This window comes from Drosophila simulans, chromosome 2L, assembly GCF_016746395.2.
Source record: "Drosophila simulans strain w501 chromosome 2L, Prin_Dsim_3.1, whole genome shotgun sequence".
NCBI lineage: Eukaryota > Metazoa > Arthropoda > Insecta > Diptera > Drosophilidae > Drosophila > Drosophila simulans.
This window is the reverse complement of record NC_052520.2, coordinates 14,747,031-14,761,055: the sequence shown is the minus strand read 5'-3', so window position 1 is coordinate 14,761,055 and position 14,025 is coordinate 14,747,031. Positions and strand designations below refer to the sequence as shown.

At 39.7% G+C, this 14,025-nt stretch overlaps 1 protein-coding gene across 1 annotated transcript in view; it reads left to right on the top strand.

The window, feature by feature from the left end:
• The window catches only part of LOC6732377 (neural cell adhesion molecule 1), a 64,950-nt gene that overhangs the window by 18,422 nt on the left and 32,503 nt on the right, over positions 1–14,025 (top strand). Inside the window, exon 3 of the mRNA XM_016178257.2 lies at positions 12,229–12,355. Coding sequence (XP_016025029.1) covers positions 12,229–12,355 — 127 coding nt within the window. The remainder of the gene's footprint in view (positions 1–12,228; positions 12,356–14,025) is intronic.

The following is a 14,025-nucleotide window of genomic DNA, read 5'->3' as shown; positions in this document are numbered from 1 at the left end:
TTGTCAAGCTATGATTTTGATTTACATTCCATTTTTCCAGGCTGTGAATTGCACAATTTTCTATCTCTGTAGAATTGTTAGCTCCGAATAATATTCCTGCTGTTTGTTCATGTGTAATTTACATATCCAAGTGTCGGGTTTCCAAGGTGGCAAAAATTTAATAAAACTTCACAGGGCTCTCGCCCAATGGGGTATATATTTATATATGCGTGAATCAAGCTTGGCTATGCAAATAAGTGGCTTCACCTGAATATGCATCGAAGTCGATGATTTGGTTTGCCTCCTTCCACTCCTTTAGCTACATCTCTCTACTGGCGGAGGATACATCATCATATTACTCCACCTTGTCGTAAAACAAACTTGGTTCAATCCGTCCCGACACCGCCCTGAATGAAATATTTATACATATATATGTATATTCAACCACAATCAAATTCATCCACCCGCCCGCTGGGTTACATAAGCCACATAAAACTCAGCTCGCTGTTGATTTCCCGGCTCTCCAAGCTCTCGGGGTGCGTTCAACTTTTACGTATTCAGGCAGCTATAAATGTCATATTTTATCTGCTCCCACAACTACTCCCGCTGACACTGCCCGAGTCTGCAGCTAAAAATAACAATTTCTAGGGCAAAACTTTATTAAAAATTTATTTAATGCTTACCAGAAGCAGCAGGTTTTGCAATTTTACGCTTTTAAAGTTTGAGGGTTGAGTTGTGAGGCCGACAAGTAGGCAACGCTTGGGGTTATTCAGTTTATAGATGGGGTCAGATTAGCCAAGGGCGTTTTCAAGACAACATTTTGCGGGGGCCGCGAGATCAAAGCATCCGAATTAGCCACTGCGCTGATAGAGAAATATACATTTAAAATTGAAATCGTTTGGTTGGTTCGAAGGAGAGCTAAACTTGTAAAGATTTGAGGGCAAATTGAGCAGAGCCCAGGCCATCTTAACCCAAATTCCCAGGACGGGTTGTTCGTGCTGGAGCCAAGTTTGGTGACTCGTATCATAAATCTGTGTTCATTAAACGTGTGTGGCGCGCACAGCACCTCCGACTAACTTTTCCGCTCCATCCACACACATAGAGCAGCCAACATCGTGCGACCTAAAAATGCAAAAATCAATATATCAGCAACTGAAGAAAAAAAAACCCACTCAAAAGCGTGCAACATTTACAACAAAATTTTATATTGTACAACGGATCACACACATAACTATTTTGCATAAAATAAAATTTGTCGTTCTGGGCTTTACGTATTTTTGGTGTGTGTGGGTGTTTTATTTTGTTTTTTTTTTCTTTTTAGCCAAGCAGAATAGGAATCAACCTGGCACTGATATACACAAAGCACGTATGTGGAATGTTTCGGTTGCCATTGTCCTTCCGTATGTCCTTTTGTTGCTCGTTTGTTTGTCGCCCGGAGACAAAAGCTAAGAGAAATCTCTGTCAGTCAGCCGTTTTCCATTTCTCTTTCGGAACACACACATTGACCCAAATTTAAACAATTGAATCTCAAAAAGAATAAAATAATAGTATAGCTCTATAGTGGCTGCAGATATGGCTAGAAGAGCAGCGAGAATTTTGACGACAGAAAAACTTTTTAAAAAAAACTTCCAACAGAAGCGAAGGAGGAAGTGAGGGTGACAAAATTAGGCTGCCACAAACTCCAAAGAAAAAGCTCAAAAAATAAGACAGAAAACTGACGTTTTTTTGTTTAGTAAGTTTTTGGCGAATGAAATTTCTGACACAACCGCTTTTGGTCTTGCGACTCTGATGACTACTGTACTTCGCCACTATTCGCACTATTCGCCACTATTCGCACCACTATTGCACCCTACTTTTCGTCAACTCTTGTTGTGTCTGAATATTCATATTTCTGGTGATCTAGAAAAAGTTATGAATTATTAAATATGCATACAATTATATCTCTGTCTCGTCGGAGCGAAAGAGAAAATTCCATTTTTCGTGTGAGGGGAAGTTACAGCTGGAATAACTACAACTCCGACTGCAACTCATATTCAATGCAAATGCTCCTCTTGTTGTTCTGAAGCTTAGGTGCTTAGTACTGTCTCATTCGCTCTCATCTTCTGTCCCTATTCCACTCTAACACAGTCTGACAATTTGTCATACGGGGCGTATGTGTGATATTTGTCCTGTGCAATAATGCGTAGCCAAGAGCTGTTGTGAAATTAGGTGACACAATTTCACTCTACTCATAGTTTTGCTTCATTTTTGTTCTGTTTTTGTTTTTCACCAATTTAAAATGCACTTTCTGATGGTATTTGAAACGAGAATTGTTCCATCAGACTGCAAATTGTTTTATAAAACTAGATTTGAGCATTGTACGTTAAGGACAAATGGCTATAAGTTTTGAGTTCAGAAAATAACTTTAAATCATGTAGGATTTACTTAAAAGTCATAGATTGTGTACAAGCTGTGATTGAAGGTTTTCATAAAATCTTTTGTTAGTTAAAACAATGAGGCATGTAACTTAAAGTATGTGCAAGTTCGTTACGCTTTCATGGAAATGCAGTTCTTCAGAATAACTCTTCATGGATGTCATAATTTAATCCCCTTTACTAAATCCCGTGCACACACATATATCCTCACAAAACATCTCTGAGCCCAGGAAAAGGACTCATAATAATGAGTTAGTTTTTCCTTCTGGTCTAAGCTGGCTGCTCTACCGCCTCGACTTCTGCTGCCTCTTCAGAAAGCGGAAGGCTAACAGGAACAATGACCTTTAACGCTCTTTTGCTATTAATGATATTCATGCTGGGCTATTTCCTGGTCTGGACCTCAGCTTACTCTCCGCATTCGTGCTTTGTTTTTCTGTTGTCGCCTGTTTTTTTTATCCTGCCGCTCCTTTATATGATGTCCTGTGCTGATGGTGGAGAGGAAATAACTTACAATTGACCTCGTTAGTCGCCGTCTCATGTGTGTGCGAGTGCCGGAGTGTCCTCTTGCTGGCTAGTTTGACTTTAGTGTCGTGACATCCCAACTATATTATATCCTGATGGTGCAGCACCTCATGGACAGGATAAACGAGCCGGAGCAGAAGGAGAACAGCTAATGCTGATTCAATTACGATCACGGATGAAGATGGACCAGATCCAGATGACCCCATTCTTTACGATATAATTTTACTCTTTCTTTTACAGCTTGGCACTTAGCTTGGGATTTAAAGTTTTAAGAGTGTTATAATTATCTCCTCTGCAGCTTCCCGACACAGTTAATTAAATTTAATTCGCAATTCGTGTATATTTCCCTGGCAGAGATGAGTGTGCTGGTGCTTATAAGGCAGCAGAGCTAAACAAATCAACGCTCACTGCAAAGGCGTTGGCCCACTGAGAAGGATCCCCCCAAGGACTCTAACAACAAAAACATAACATGTTATCTTTTTTTATGACGGTTTGGTTTCATTTTTTCGCTATTGTTGTTTATCATGTATGTGCTATATGTATACGCGTATGCCGGTGGTTCCCAGTTGGAAATGTAAACATGTCCTTACGCGTATCCCTGTATGAAAGTTGTGTGCGTATGTGTGTGTGTATGTATGTGGGCTGTCAAATGTCATTGCCAGTTGGTTATGTGACTTTCGACTCCGCAGAAGCATCGGTGGCATCGGCGACAGCAAGAAACAACATTGCTGACACATAACAATAAAATAGAAGCGTTTATATTTTTGTTATTATTTGATAAACACCCTAAACTTCAGTCGGGTAGTCAAGAATTCGCAATGGGGTAAAGGAAAGATTCAAAATCATTCAAAATCAATCATTAAAATATTTTAATCATATATATATTTTTTTCTTTATAAAATTATGTAATTTTTGGTAATAGCCTGAAATAAAGCGTATTTCGAGCTTGCAATCAAATGAACAGTATATTCAATTTGTTTGGCATAGGCTTTCGACTTAAAGAGCAATCTCATTTCATAATATTACACATAGGACCCAATATACCCTGGCTTTTTCTGTCCTCCTGCCATAAGCCGTTCGGGGTACAAAAGCCATCATAATAACTACACATCGGTGTATCCCGTTGGTTTTCTTTTTGATGCCATCGCTGTTGGTTGCTGCTAGCGGTGTTGGCGTTTGTGTGGTAAGGTCACAGGAAAGTAGGTTGAATATTTGCAATATTTCTGCCCCGGCCCCTTTAAACCTATTGCCGCACAAGTGTTAAAATCGCTCATCATGTCAGCTCGCACAGCTGCCGGCAGAAATCCTGCGGGTGAGGGGATGGTGGTCTTTGTTGCTGCGAGGGTTCGCTATTGAACTTTATGGCCATAAAAGCGGGAAGTATATGGAATGGATATTGGATGTACACATACATGTATGTAAACATATAGACTCTACTGTGTATTTATATTTGTACTCGTATGCCTTCTGTGCTGACAATCGCTGTGTTATGCTGAGCTAAACATTTCGAGGCAGCAGCTGTCTGGAATTGTAGTGGCATTTTAAGTCTGCTCAGATCATCGCCAGATTTAACACATAACAATTGTGGACAGTATTCGTAATATTCTGAAACCTCAGCGGTCGTCCTATTGGGACATAAAAATACATACAAATAAATCGATATGAACTGTAGATATAATATTGACCGCTTAAAGAGCTTATGCTGGCCTTGCGATAGATTAATCTGTACAAATAATCCTTGAGTGATTGGTAGCATCGTAGTTACTCAAATTTACTTGGTAGGAAGTAAATAGTAAAAAATATCTTGTTTGCTGACTTTAAAGATATACAAATGCTTTAAGACTCGCGCTCGCTAAAAACTTTTCAAACTATTCCAAATATTTCTGTGCAATTTGTGTTCATATAAACCATTACAACCCACATATACCCAATCAACTCCCATCAACTTCAAATGTGCTCTGATTCGCATTTCTGGCACTTTTTGCCCTCTAAATCCGCATTTCGCCCGCTCCGCCCCCAGTTCTACTTCAATCATAACTGGCGCTGGCCCGCAGAAAAAACTCCACTGAAATGCCACAAAAGTGTTTACATAGCGTCAAAGCGAAATATTTTATCGACACGCACATGCCGACACCCTCAATCTCATCAACCGCATCTCACCCCCTGCAGCCAATCTACACCAACGCGACTCGATTCGCATGTTAACAACTAAAGGGGCGCACGGAAAAACGGGAGGAGGGGTCTGGGGCCAGGACCAAGACCAGGCCACAGGACTAAAATATAAGAATAAAAAAGTGAAGGCAAAGGAAGCCAAAAGGCGCAACAAATTATTACGCTTTATCTTTTGATTTAACCTTTTGTGCGACAAAAGCTTTTAATATGCAAATGACTAAATGAGCGTCTTGAGGCTATTGGCATTGGCTGTTCGGGGAGGTTTTGGGGCTGGTGGTTTGGTCAATTGGTACATTTGCACATTTCATTAACGTCGAACCCAATGGAGCAGTTCCTTTCCTATTCCACTAGCTGCTAACTAGCTGACTTGGCCTTCGACTTCGCTTTGATGTTCTCAGTGCACAGGGAAAAATAGCACAGGAATATAGCTCGCCAAAATATTAAAAATACAGATTGCTATGGGTATGGATTATTAAGTCAAATTGTCAGGATGTGATGTATTGCATTTAAAAGAAATAGTTAAAATATTTAATATTGAAACTATATGTGCATATTTGCTTTAAAAATTGTATACCAACCAATTAAGCATTAAATTCACAGGATAGTTTTTCTCAGTGTTGGGGTCTGAGTGTGTATGTTTGAATAAGTGTTAGTCTGCTCACTTGGCACACTTCAGCACACTTATTCATTCGCATTTGCATATCATTATGTGTGTGTTTGGCAAAAGGAACAGAAACCGGGCCGAAAGCCTCGTTTTTCTCCATCCAGGATCCAGAACTCACATAGTTTTGAAGCCATTTTCTCTCTGGCTTCCTTCGAAATTGCCTTTCCCTCTCGCTCATCATATTGCCCAGATTTAAGATTATGAGCTGGTTGAATTTTGTGGCTCACCACTGTAGTATGTTAGTATGTAAATCTCTGGCCCATTCCATAACCTCTCTGGGGGGGTACAGGTCGCAGGTGGCTTGGGTTATTAAGTCGAATTTCCTTCAGCCTTCAGCCAGGACGACCAGCTTAAAGACTTTTCTCCAAAGTCCAACTGAGATGGAATACGAGCTCAAGCACATGATGACTTAAGTTTGTTTCGTAAAACTTTATTGCCCTCATACGGGGCGAAGAAAACATAAAATTTGTATTGGCCCAATTGAAAAGCCAACAGAGGTATATGGGCTGGGTAAGAACGAAAAAAATCGAATAAAAGCTTATCTTGTTCAAAATATTTTGGAAATTTACCAACATGGGCTTACCTTACATTGTATATTTAAGCAATATTTTACAATCTATAAAAATTCCAATTAAAAATATTCATTTTTAACTGCATCTTGGGCCAAGCGAGGTTAATATAAATTCTTTATCCCAGATTTAGTTAAGCCTTACTAATCGTTTGCATTGGAAATTAAATTAAAGTATTTCACTGCGATTTTGGGTAAGGGAAAAAAGTTTCCCCCAATATCTAATAAATGTGCCATTAAACATTTTATCTTTTCTTTTTCCGATTCACATGACAAAAGTCAAACAAACAAATTATATTTAAATTTTGGTATCATTGAAAGCACCCCTAGGAGCCATAAATTGCTCGTCCTGGCTTGGCTTGCCCTGTTCTGGCCGCAACCAGGACCTTGTTGAACCCCAGGACTTTGCTGCTCGGCTGTTCGTGGGGAAATAGACAACGGAAACTTTTTCCCAACTCCTGTCGTCTCATTATGCCTGCCATTTAAAACAAATTCAATATTCGCTATGGTTTTTTGCCCCCAACATGGTCAGCACCTCTGAACTTTCTGGCCGCACTACTCTTCGGCCAGAAATGCCCCATTGCCAGCGTTTAGCATAAAATTGAAAACGCCCCTGTCGCCTCTGCAGACAAGTGACTTGATTTGCCCACAACTATCCAACAACAGGAAACCCCAAAGCCTTGTTTCAAAGTTGTAGGTCCAGGTCAGGTCAAAAAGCCAGAGGGGGGCTGGTGAAGGCGATCCAACAGATTTCTGTTACTTTATTATAAAACTGGGCTTAGTTGTTTGCCCCGATTGCTTCTTTTGCTTCTGGGGATTCTGCTCCTGTTGCTGTTTATGCAGATGCTGTCCCCCTTTTCCCTATATTGATTTTATTGGATACGGTCAGTTATTGCTGCTGCACCGATTGGAATTGATTCCATTTTGACTTTGGTCAAAAGTGATGTGGATGCTGCAACATTTTCTATTTAACAGTCGCATCCTGCTGAATTTATTTCAAGTATTTTTCGAAAGTGCAATCGTATTCCATTTGCTATCGGCCAGTTTTTCTGGCTCTGATTTTTGATGATTATTGTGATATATCCGAAGAGAGACTGAGAAAGCACTCTTGTCCTTTTGGCTTATTTCGTTCTGCCCCTCTGGACATAAAAGTGCAAAAATATTATCATACAATATAACAGAAAAATGTTTGCTTTTAATTAAATAAAAATCGAATAATGTAAACTCAGCTTTTAAGTCATTTTTTGTTATTTTTATCTAGTATAGGCGCTTTGCCCAGAAAATATTATTTGATTGTTATTCATGTTAAACCGTAAATATTCCAATTCTTAATCGAATACCTCGGCAGCAACTTCGATTTGCATTTTTGGCCACAAATCCAATAAAAGGTTTTTGCAAAGTTTAATTGAATTTTATGTCAAAATATCATTAGATTTGAATATTTTTAGCTGATAGCGTTGATTTTTTGTCCCTCTTTCCTTTGGCAAATTTATTTAAATTTTTTTTCATGTTGGCTGTCTGCCAATTTGTCGTTATTCTTTGTCCTGGCTAAATTTCAATTCGATTAAATTCAAAATATAATATAATAAAAGCAAACCTTTTTATTCCTTGCTTCTGTCTGGCTGTCTGCCATTCATCCTTTTTATTGCCTCGCATTTTAGTTTTGCAAAACAGGTTTGCTACGGTTGACAATCAAGAGCAAGTCAGTGGGTCACAGACAGCAAGGGTATTGGAAGAGCAAAATATCAGCAATCCCCTCAGATAATCCAACTCAATGAAAAAGGTCACGACAAACATTCAGAGGGATTGGCGATGCCCAGAAACAGTGGAATTCGGCGTAAAGGATTGCCACTGACTGCCTGACCGCAGGACACACACGATGCACGTTAATTTCCAGCAGCGTACTTAATGCCCAACCATAATGCTCGTAATTTTTATAATGCCGACCACGGGAAACAGTCGGGAAGGCGGCTCAAAAGTCAACCGACATGCACACAGAAGTGGTCGGAAATTGCTCATTAGGCTATGGGGAAAACAAGTACGGGAAATTTAAAGGAATTTATTTTAAAGCCTGTACTACGTACATCATAATTTGTAGCGTTATATTAAATATTTATGATATTAAAGGATTCAGGTTATGATTAATTTTATTTGCCATTTTAGTGTGTGAAAGCCTAAAGCTTAAACAACTAAAAAATACTGCTATTTTTTTTTTGTATGCCTAGCTTATAATGTTAACTATATTTATTTAACGCTCTAGTTTACTCTATTTTTATAAGCTCATTTGATATTTACATATAACCTTTTACCCTTCACCAACGAAAACTGCGCTTGGATATAAATTTCATGCCCACTCCCACTTCTACTGCAAGTGCCTTCAATCCCCATGGGTCATCATAAAAATTTTCACCACTAATGAGGCCGACGATTAATCGAAAAATGCCACAGCAAACAACTACCTTCCATCTCGCTGAGCTTCAGTCTGGTGACGTGTTAATGTCACCGAACATGGCAAAAAAAAAGAGAAATTAATAAACTGTACAGTTGGAGAAAGTAGAGGCAGTAGTTGCGTCATGGTTAAGTTTACCATCGTAGGTAATTGCTGGGCTCGAGGTCCTTCGACAATTATGTCTGTATGACTAGAAATAACTGGGCGACTGGAGACTCCTTGTTAAATATCAATTAGACTGGATGACAAGAAGTTAATCCTCGTGCCTAGTTCTGGTCTCCCCGCCCCTGCACTTCGAAATATGCAACAAAATATGTGCGAAATGCATTTGACATAAAAGTTGCGGGAGCGTCAAGTTGTGCAAAACTATTGTCACACATGCACACAGCCAGCACAAAATTCCATTAAAGTTTTGCATTTGAAATTGCATCACCAGAAAGCTTCTGAGTGCGGGTGTTGCCAATGGGCGTGGCAGTGGGCGGTCTGGTATGTGATGGGGCGTGGCATTGTGGTGGTTGTTGTGTCTACTGACTATGCTAGTGTGTGGGTGTCCTGCGTGTGCGGTGGCTGATACTGATTGAGGTTAGCTTAACCCTAGACTAGCCAGATTTTAATGGCAAGAGCTGAGGTTACAAATTGCAACGAAATGCTGCAAGCTGACAGATGTCAGCTAAAGCTCAATTTACATAAATTTGCTTTTGCCAATGAAGACTTAAATGTTTAATTACATTATATTAATTGCATTTGGGTTAATATTATCAATTTTTTAATAGCTAGATAATGAAATGCTTGCTAGCAAGAAACAATAAAATTTTAAAAGTTTCTAAGCGTTATTACATATGTGTAAGCAATTTTTTTTTATATAAACTAAGTTTTATATACAAATGTGTAAATAATAAAACTATGTATATAAAACAATATATAAAAAATAGTTCTAGTGAATTAAATAAAACCATTTTAAACGCTTTCTTTAAGTCAGAAAGATCTTAAATAGCTTGCTTTTAGAGCGCATGCCAGTTTTTTCGCAAATGTTCCTGCAAATGGCTTTGGTAATCGCTTTCTTTGATCTCGATAAGCAAAATCACTTTAGCCGTCAATGCTCATTGGTCGTTATGGGGTTAATTCATGCAAAAAGGTTATGCAGCTCCAGCACTTCACTTCTCCATCTACGTTCGTTGTTATTTCATTTGGCTTTCTTTCCATTTTTGTCAGCAGCCAAGTCAAGGCAAGCCAAAAGCAAACGCAAACCGAGCGCCAGTCAAGCCAAAAGAGCCGGGTAGGTAAGAGGGGTCAGAGGTTAGGGGGAATGGCATCCCGAGATGCGAGAGAGCCCAAGTAAGCCAATCAAGGCATTCAAAGAGAGCATATTTAAATAGCTTTTAACATGCACGAGCTGTCGAGCTGGCTGCTGTAGTTAAGTGAAGGCCAAAACCAAAGGCGACACAAAAATGCAGCCAAAAAAGGCAAGAGCCAAGCAGACAAAATTTTGAAATTTGCCAGAGAAGGGTTGAGCAGTTTCCAGTCGTTTAGCAATGCATCCAACGATATGCATTTCGCCTTGCCATTCCTTTGATGCACCATCACCTAGAACATGCATTGGAATGCAAGCAGTTCGGATTGCCAGACTAATGGCACTGTAAAAATGGTGTTAAATTTTTCTAAAACTCTATATTTTTATCTCTTTGGAACACATGCCTTACTTAAGTAGTTCAGAAGTGCGTGCTTTCTGGGCATTAATCTAAATTCAAAGAACTTTAGTTTTTAAAATAAAAATATTTAGTTCTTCTTGCTATCGTCACCTCCAAAAGTCCTTCACATTAAATTTAAAAAAATAATCATAATAAAATAGTTGTTGGTGTTAGTTTTAGTGTTATGTGAATAAAATCGTTATTTAGCATTTAATTCTAAAAGAATTGAGAATAACACTGCTTTGGTTTTGCCTCCTTAGGGAATGTTTATGAAAGCAACTTTGAGTCGATTTGAAATATTAAAATTTGCATTGGGCAAGCGTTTTTCAAAACGAAACAAAAATGATCTAAAATTTTGCTACGATTTTGTAGCAGTTTGCCATGAGCGTTGACATTCTTCAGAGCTGCCCCATGTTTTAAGATTTTCAAGTATTTTGGATTGAAGCGCTGCTGGTTGTGATGCTGTGCCGCAGTGCTAAGCAAACAGAGAAAGCATAAAACGTACACACACACCGAAGCACACACACGCCACACCCACACCATCTCACACCCAAAGCCATGCCCGTACATTTTGGGGGCATTTAAGCGCATATTTATTGTACAACGTTGCGTATGCGCAATAAATTTTCACAAAATTTCGACGCATTGTGGCAATAAAATGACATTTTTTCATATTTACACATAAAGTCAATGGAGAAGGCAAAGAGAAACGGGAAGGGATAGGCTTAGCGGGGTGCGGGGAAGGCGTTTGTGAAGGATGTTACAGCGATTTTTTATGGCCTCTTTTGCTTTTGATACGATGCGAAATATTTTCAGCGCAGACATTTTTATTTATATTTATATATACTTTTATCTATACACATTTGATACGAGATGACGCGCGACAGCGGCAACAACAAGAAAAGCAGCAAAAGCCGCAGCACATGTGACAGCTATTGTTGTTTTTGCCGCTTTTGTGTGGCTTGATTCAATGCCAAAATGTTGTTGCAGCTAAAACGTCGCATAGAGCCATAAAATAGGGGAATTTAAGAGAGAAACAATTAAATTTCTGCTGACTTAGCGAGATAAATAAATGCAGTGATATGTCAACTAGTTCTTAAAACGTTTCGTTTGTGAAAAGTTTGACATTTTCGTTTTTTGCGCCATTTGTTAAGCACAATCCTCGGGCATTAATTATAATATAGACTGTGTTCTTTTTAATCGACAGAAGTTAGGTACTTTATTTGTTTGTAATGATAAAATTAATTACTATAATGGAATTTGCTTATTTGCCTTAATTTCGCTAGTGTTTTTTTTTTATTCCACCATCCAACGCAAACTTTAACTTTGCTTGTTGAGCTTTGCAAGTTTTGATCCTATAAAAGGGCCTAAAAGCCTGTCGAATCCAAAGAGGAAAAAACATTGGTGCACGCATTTGCACATGCATAATAAATAAACATGGCCGCCCGCAGGCTGTTGCTAAGCCAATGGGTGCGGAATGTTTGGGGCCGTAAAGGGCGGCTCAAATTTACGCATTTGTAATTACGTAGGAATTAAGCCGCCATCAACATTTAATTGCTAAAAGCTTTACTCGCAACGACGCAGCCACGCATACGATGGGGAAAAGTTGGGAAAAATGGAGCATTTAATTAACAAATTTTACGCATTTGTTTTCTATTTTCATAACGATGCTGATGATGTTGATGTTGCTGCTGCTCACGATGACCAACCGCATGCCGGAAAAAAATAAACCGACCAAAAATCGTGACAACATAATTTGCCCGGAACCGCAGTGAAAACGAAGGACATTGATGCCGTCGAGGGAAAATCGGTGTCGCTGCCCTGTCCCATTACAGAGCCACTGGATAATGTGTATATGGTGCTCTGGTTCCGCGATAATGCCGGCATACCGCTCTATAGGTGAGTCCTAGAGGACGACATCTCAATTGGACCATTGTCTCGGCCTGGGCACACATATAATTAAATGCAAACGAGAGTCTCGAGAGTTGGTACCTTTTTTAAATCGTTTGGGGCGCTGGCGCACATAAGTATGCTATGATTTCCCCCTCTTTAAGTATGCCCGTATATGTGTGTGTGTGTGTTTGTGCTTGATTGTCAGTGTGCGTTTGAAGGATGTGTGATTTAGCTTAGCGTCCCACCTGTTTTTGTTTCATTTTTTCCCCTCGTTTTTCTTTTTTTTTTGTGTTTGACTTTTGTTTTTCCTCTGTCTGCGCCTGGGTATTAACTTAATTATGTTTACCTAATTTAGAGTGATTAACCTCGGGCCATGACAAACCACAGGAATTATGTGCCGGTGAAAATATTCAAGTAGAACGTCGACGGGCACCGAAGATTAAATTACGGTAAAATTGCCAAGTAAACGCAGGTCAGATCGCAAGTCAACCAAAGTCGGGTCCATAATAAAGTGGCCGTAATTGACGGCCCTTGGCTGAGAACCTGCACTGTGTTAACTTCTAATTGCATTCACGGCATTTCACGCCACGTTGCTCCCTTTGGTTGTCAACCATAGATTTTTTTCTCTAAATAATTGCTTTTGCCGTCGCTTAGGGTATCTTAGGCTGTCTGGCAGCGGTTTAAATTGATTTGAATGGGGTTGGATAGAATAAAATAAATAAAATACCAACCATAATGCCACTCTAACATACAATTTTAATGAAGCATACCCTAAGGCATAAAAAAGGTTAATCTAACCCATTTGAAATAGTTTACTGTGCTAAAATTTTAATTACTTTCGAAGACTTCAGCCCACATGAATTCGATTTCCTACTTGCGTCTGCAACTCGATTATCCTTCAGGGTATTCCCAAATTCAATCAGTCTGCGCACTTTACATCCTGTTCCGCTCTCGTCGTCCTTTTTCTTAGTTTCCAGCACCGCCTCCTGGTGCCGCCGGTGGATTTTTATTACACTCAATTTGCATGCAGTCGCGTCACTGGCAGCCCAGTTCGTTGCGTACTATTTAGGCATAAACATTTGCTGCATAGGCTCCCGTGGAACTATTATTAACTTGGGCACTCGCTTTGCAATTTCGCTTTCGCACACGCTCTCCTTCTGTCGCGCTTCTGCTGCCATTTAAGCAAAGTGCAACTGTTTTTTAGTTTTTAATTAAAACGGCGTCGCAAAGGACGACGAGAAATAAAAAAAAAGCAGCGATTAAAATTTGGGTTAACGCTGGCAGTGGAGGAAGGGAGGGGGGTACGCATTTTGGCCCTCATTCCGCTCTTGAGTCGGCTGCTGGCCGTGGCGCAATTAAGTTGTTGCATTTGCAACGAGTGCAAGTTCGACGGCTTCCCGCATAAATTATTGTGTGTTGCATACAAAAGGGCGCTTAACGCTCAGCTCGCCGCAGAAATATTCGAAAGTGGCTGCAATCGCAGCTGGAATGGCAACAGCAGTAGCAACAATTTGGTAGAAAGCGAAAGAGCCATTCAGAAAGCAGAGAAAGAGAGAGAGAGAATGAGAGAGGGAGACAGCGGGTCAGAGTGGCTGAAAAGGACCTCTTCTGATTGAGAGACCTCAGTCTGGTTTTAAATTTGAGGATACGAATTTTTTCCCGAACCGAACTGGCCG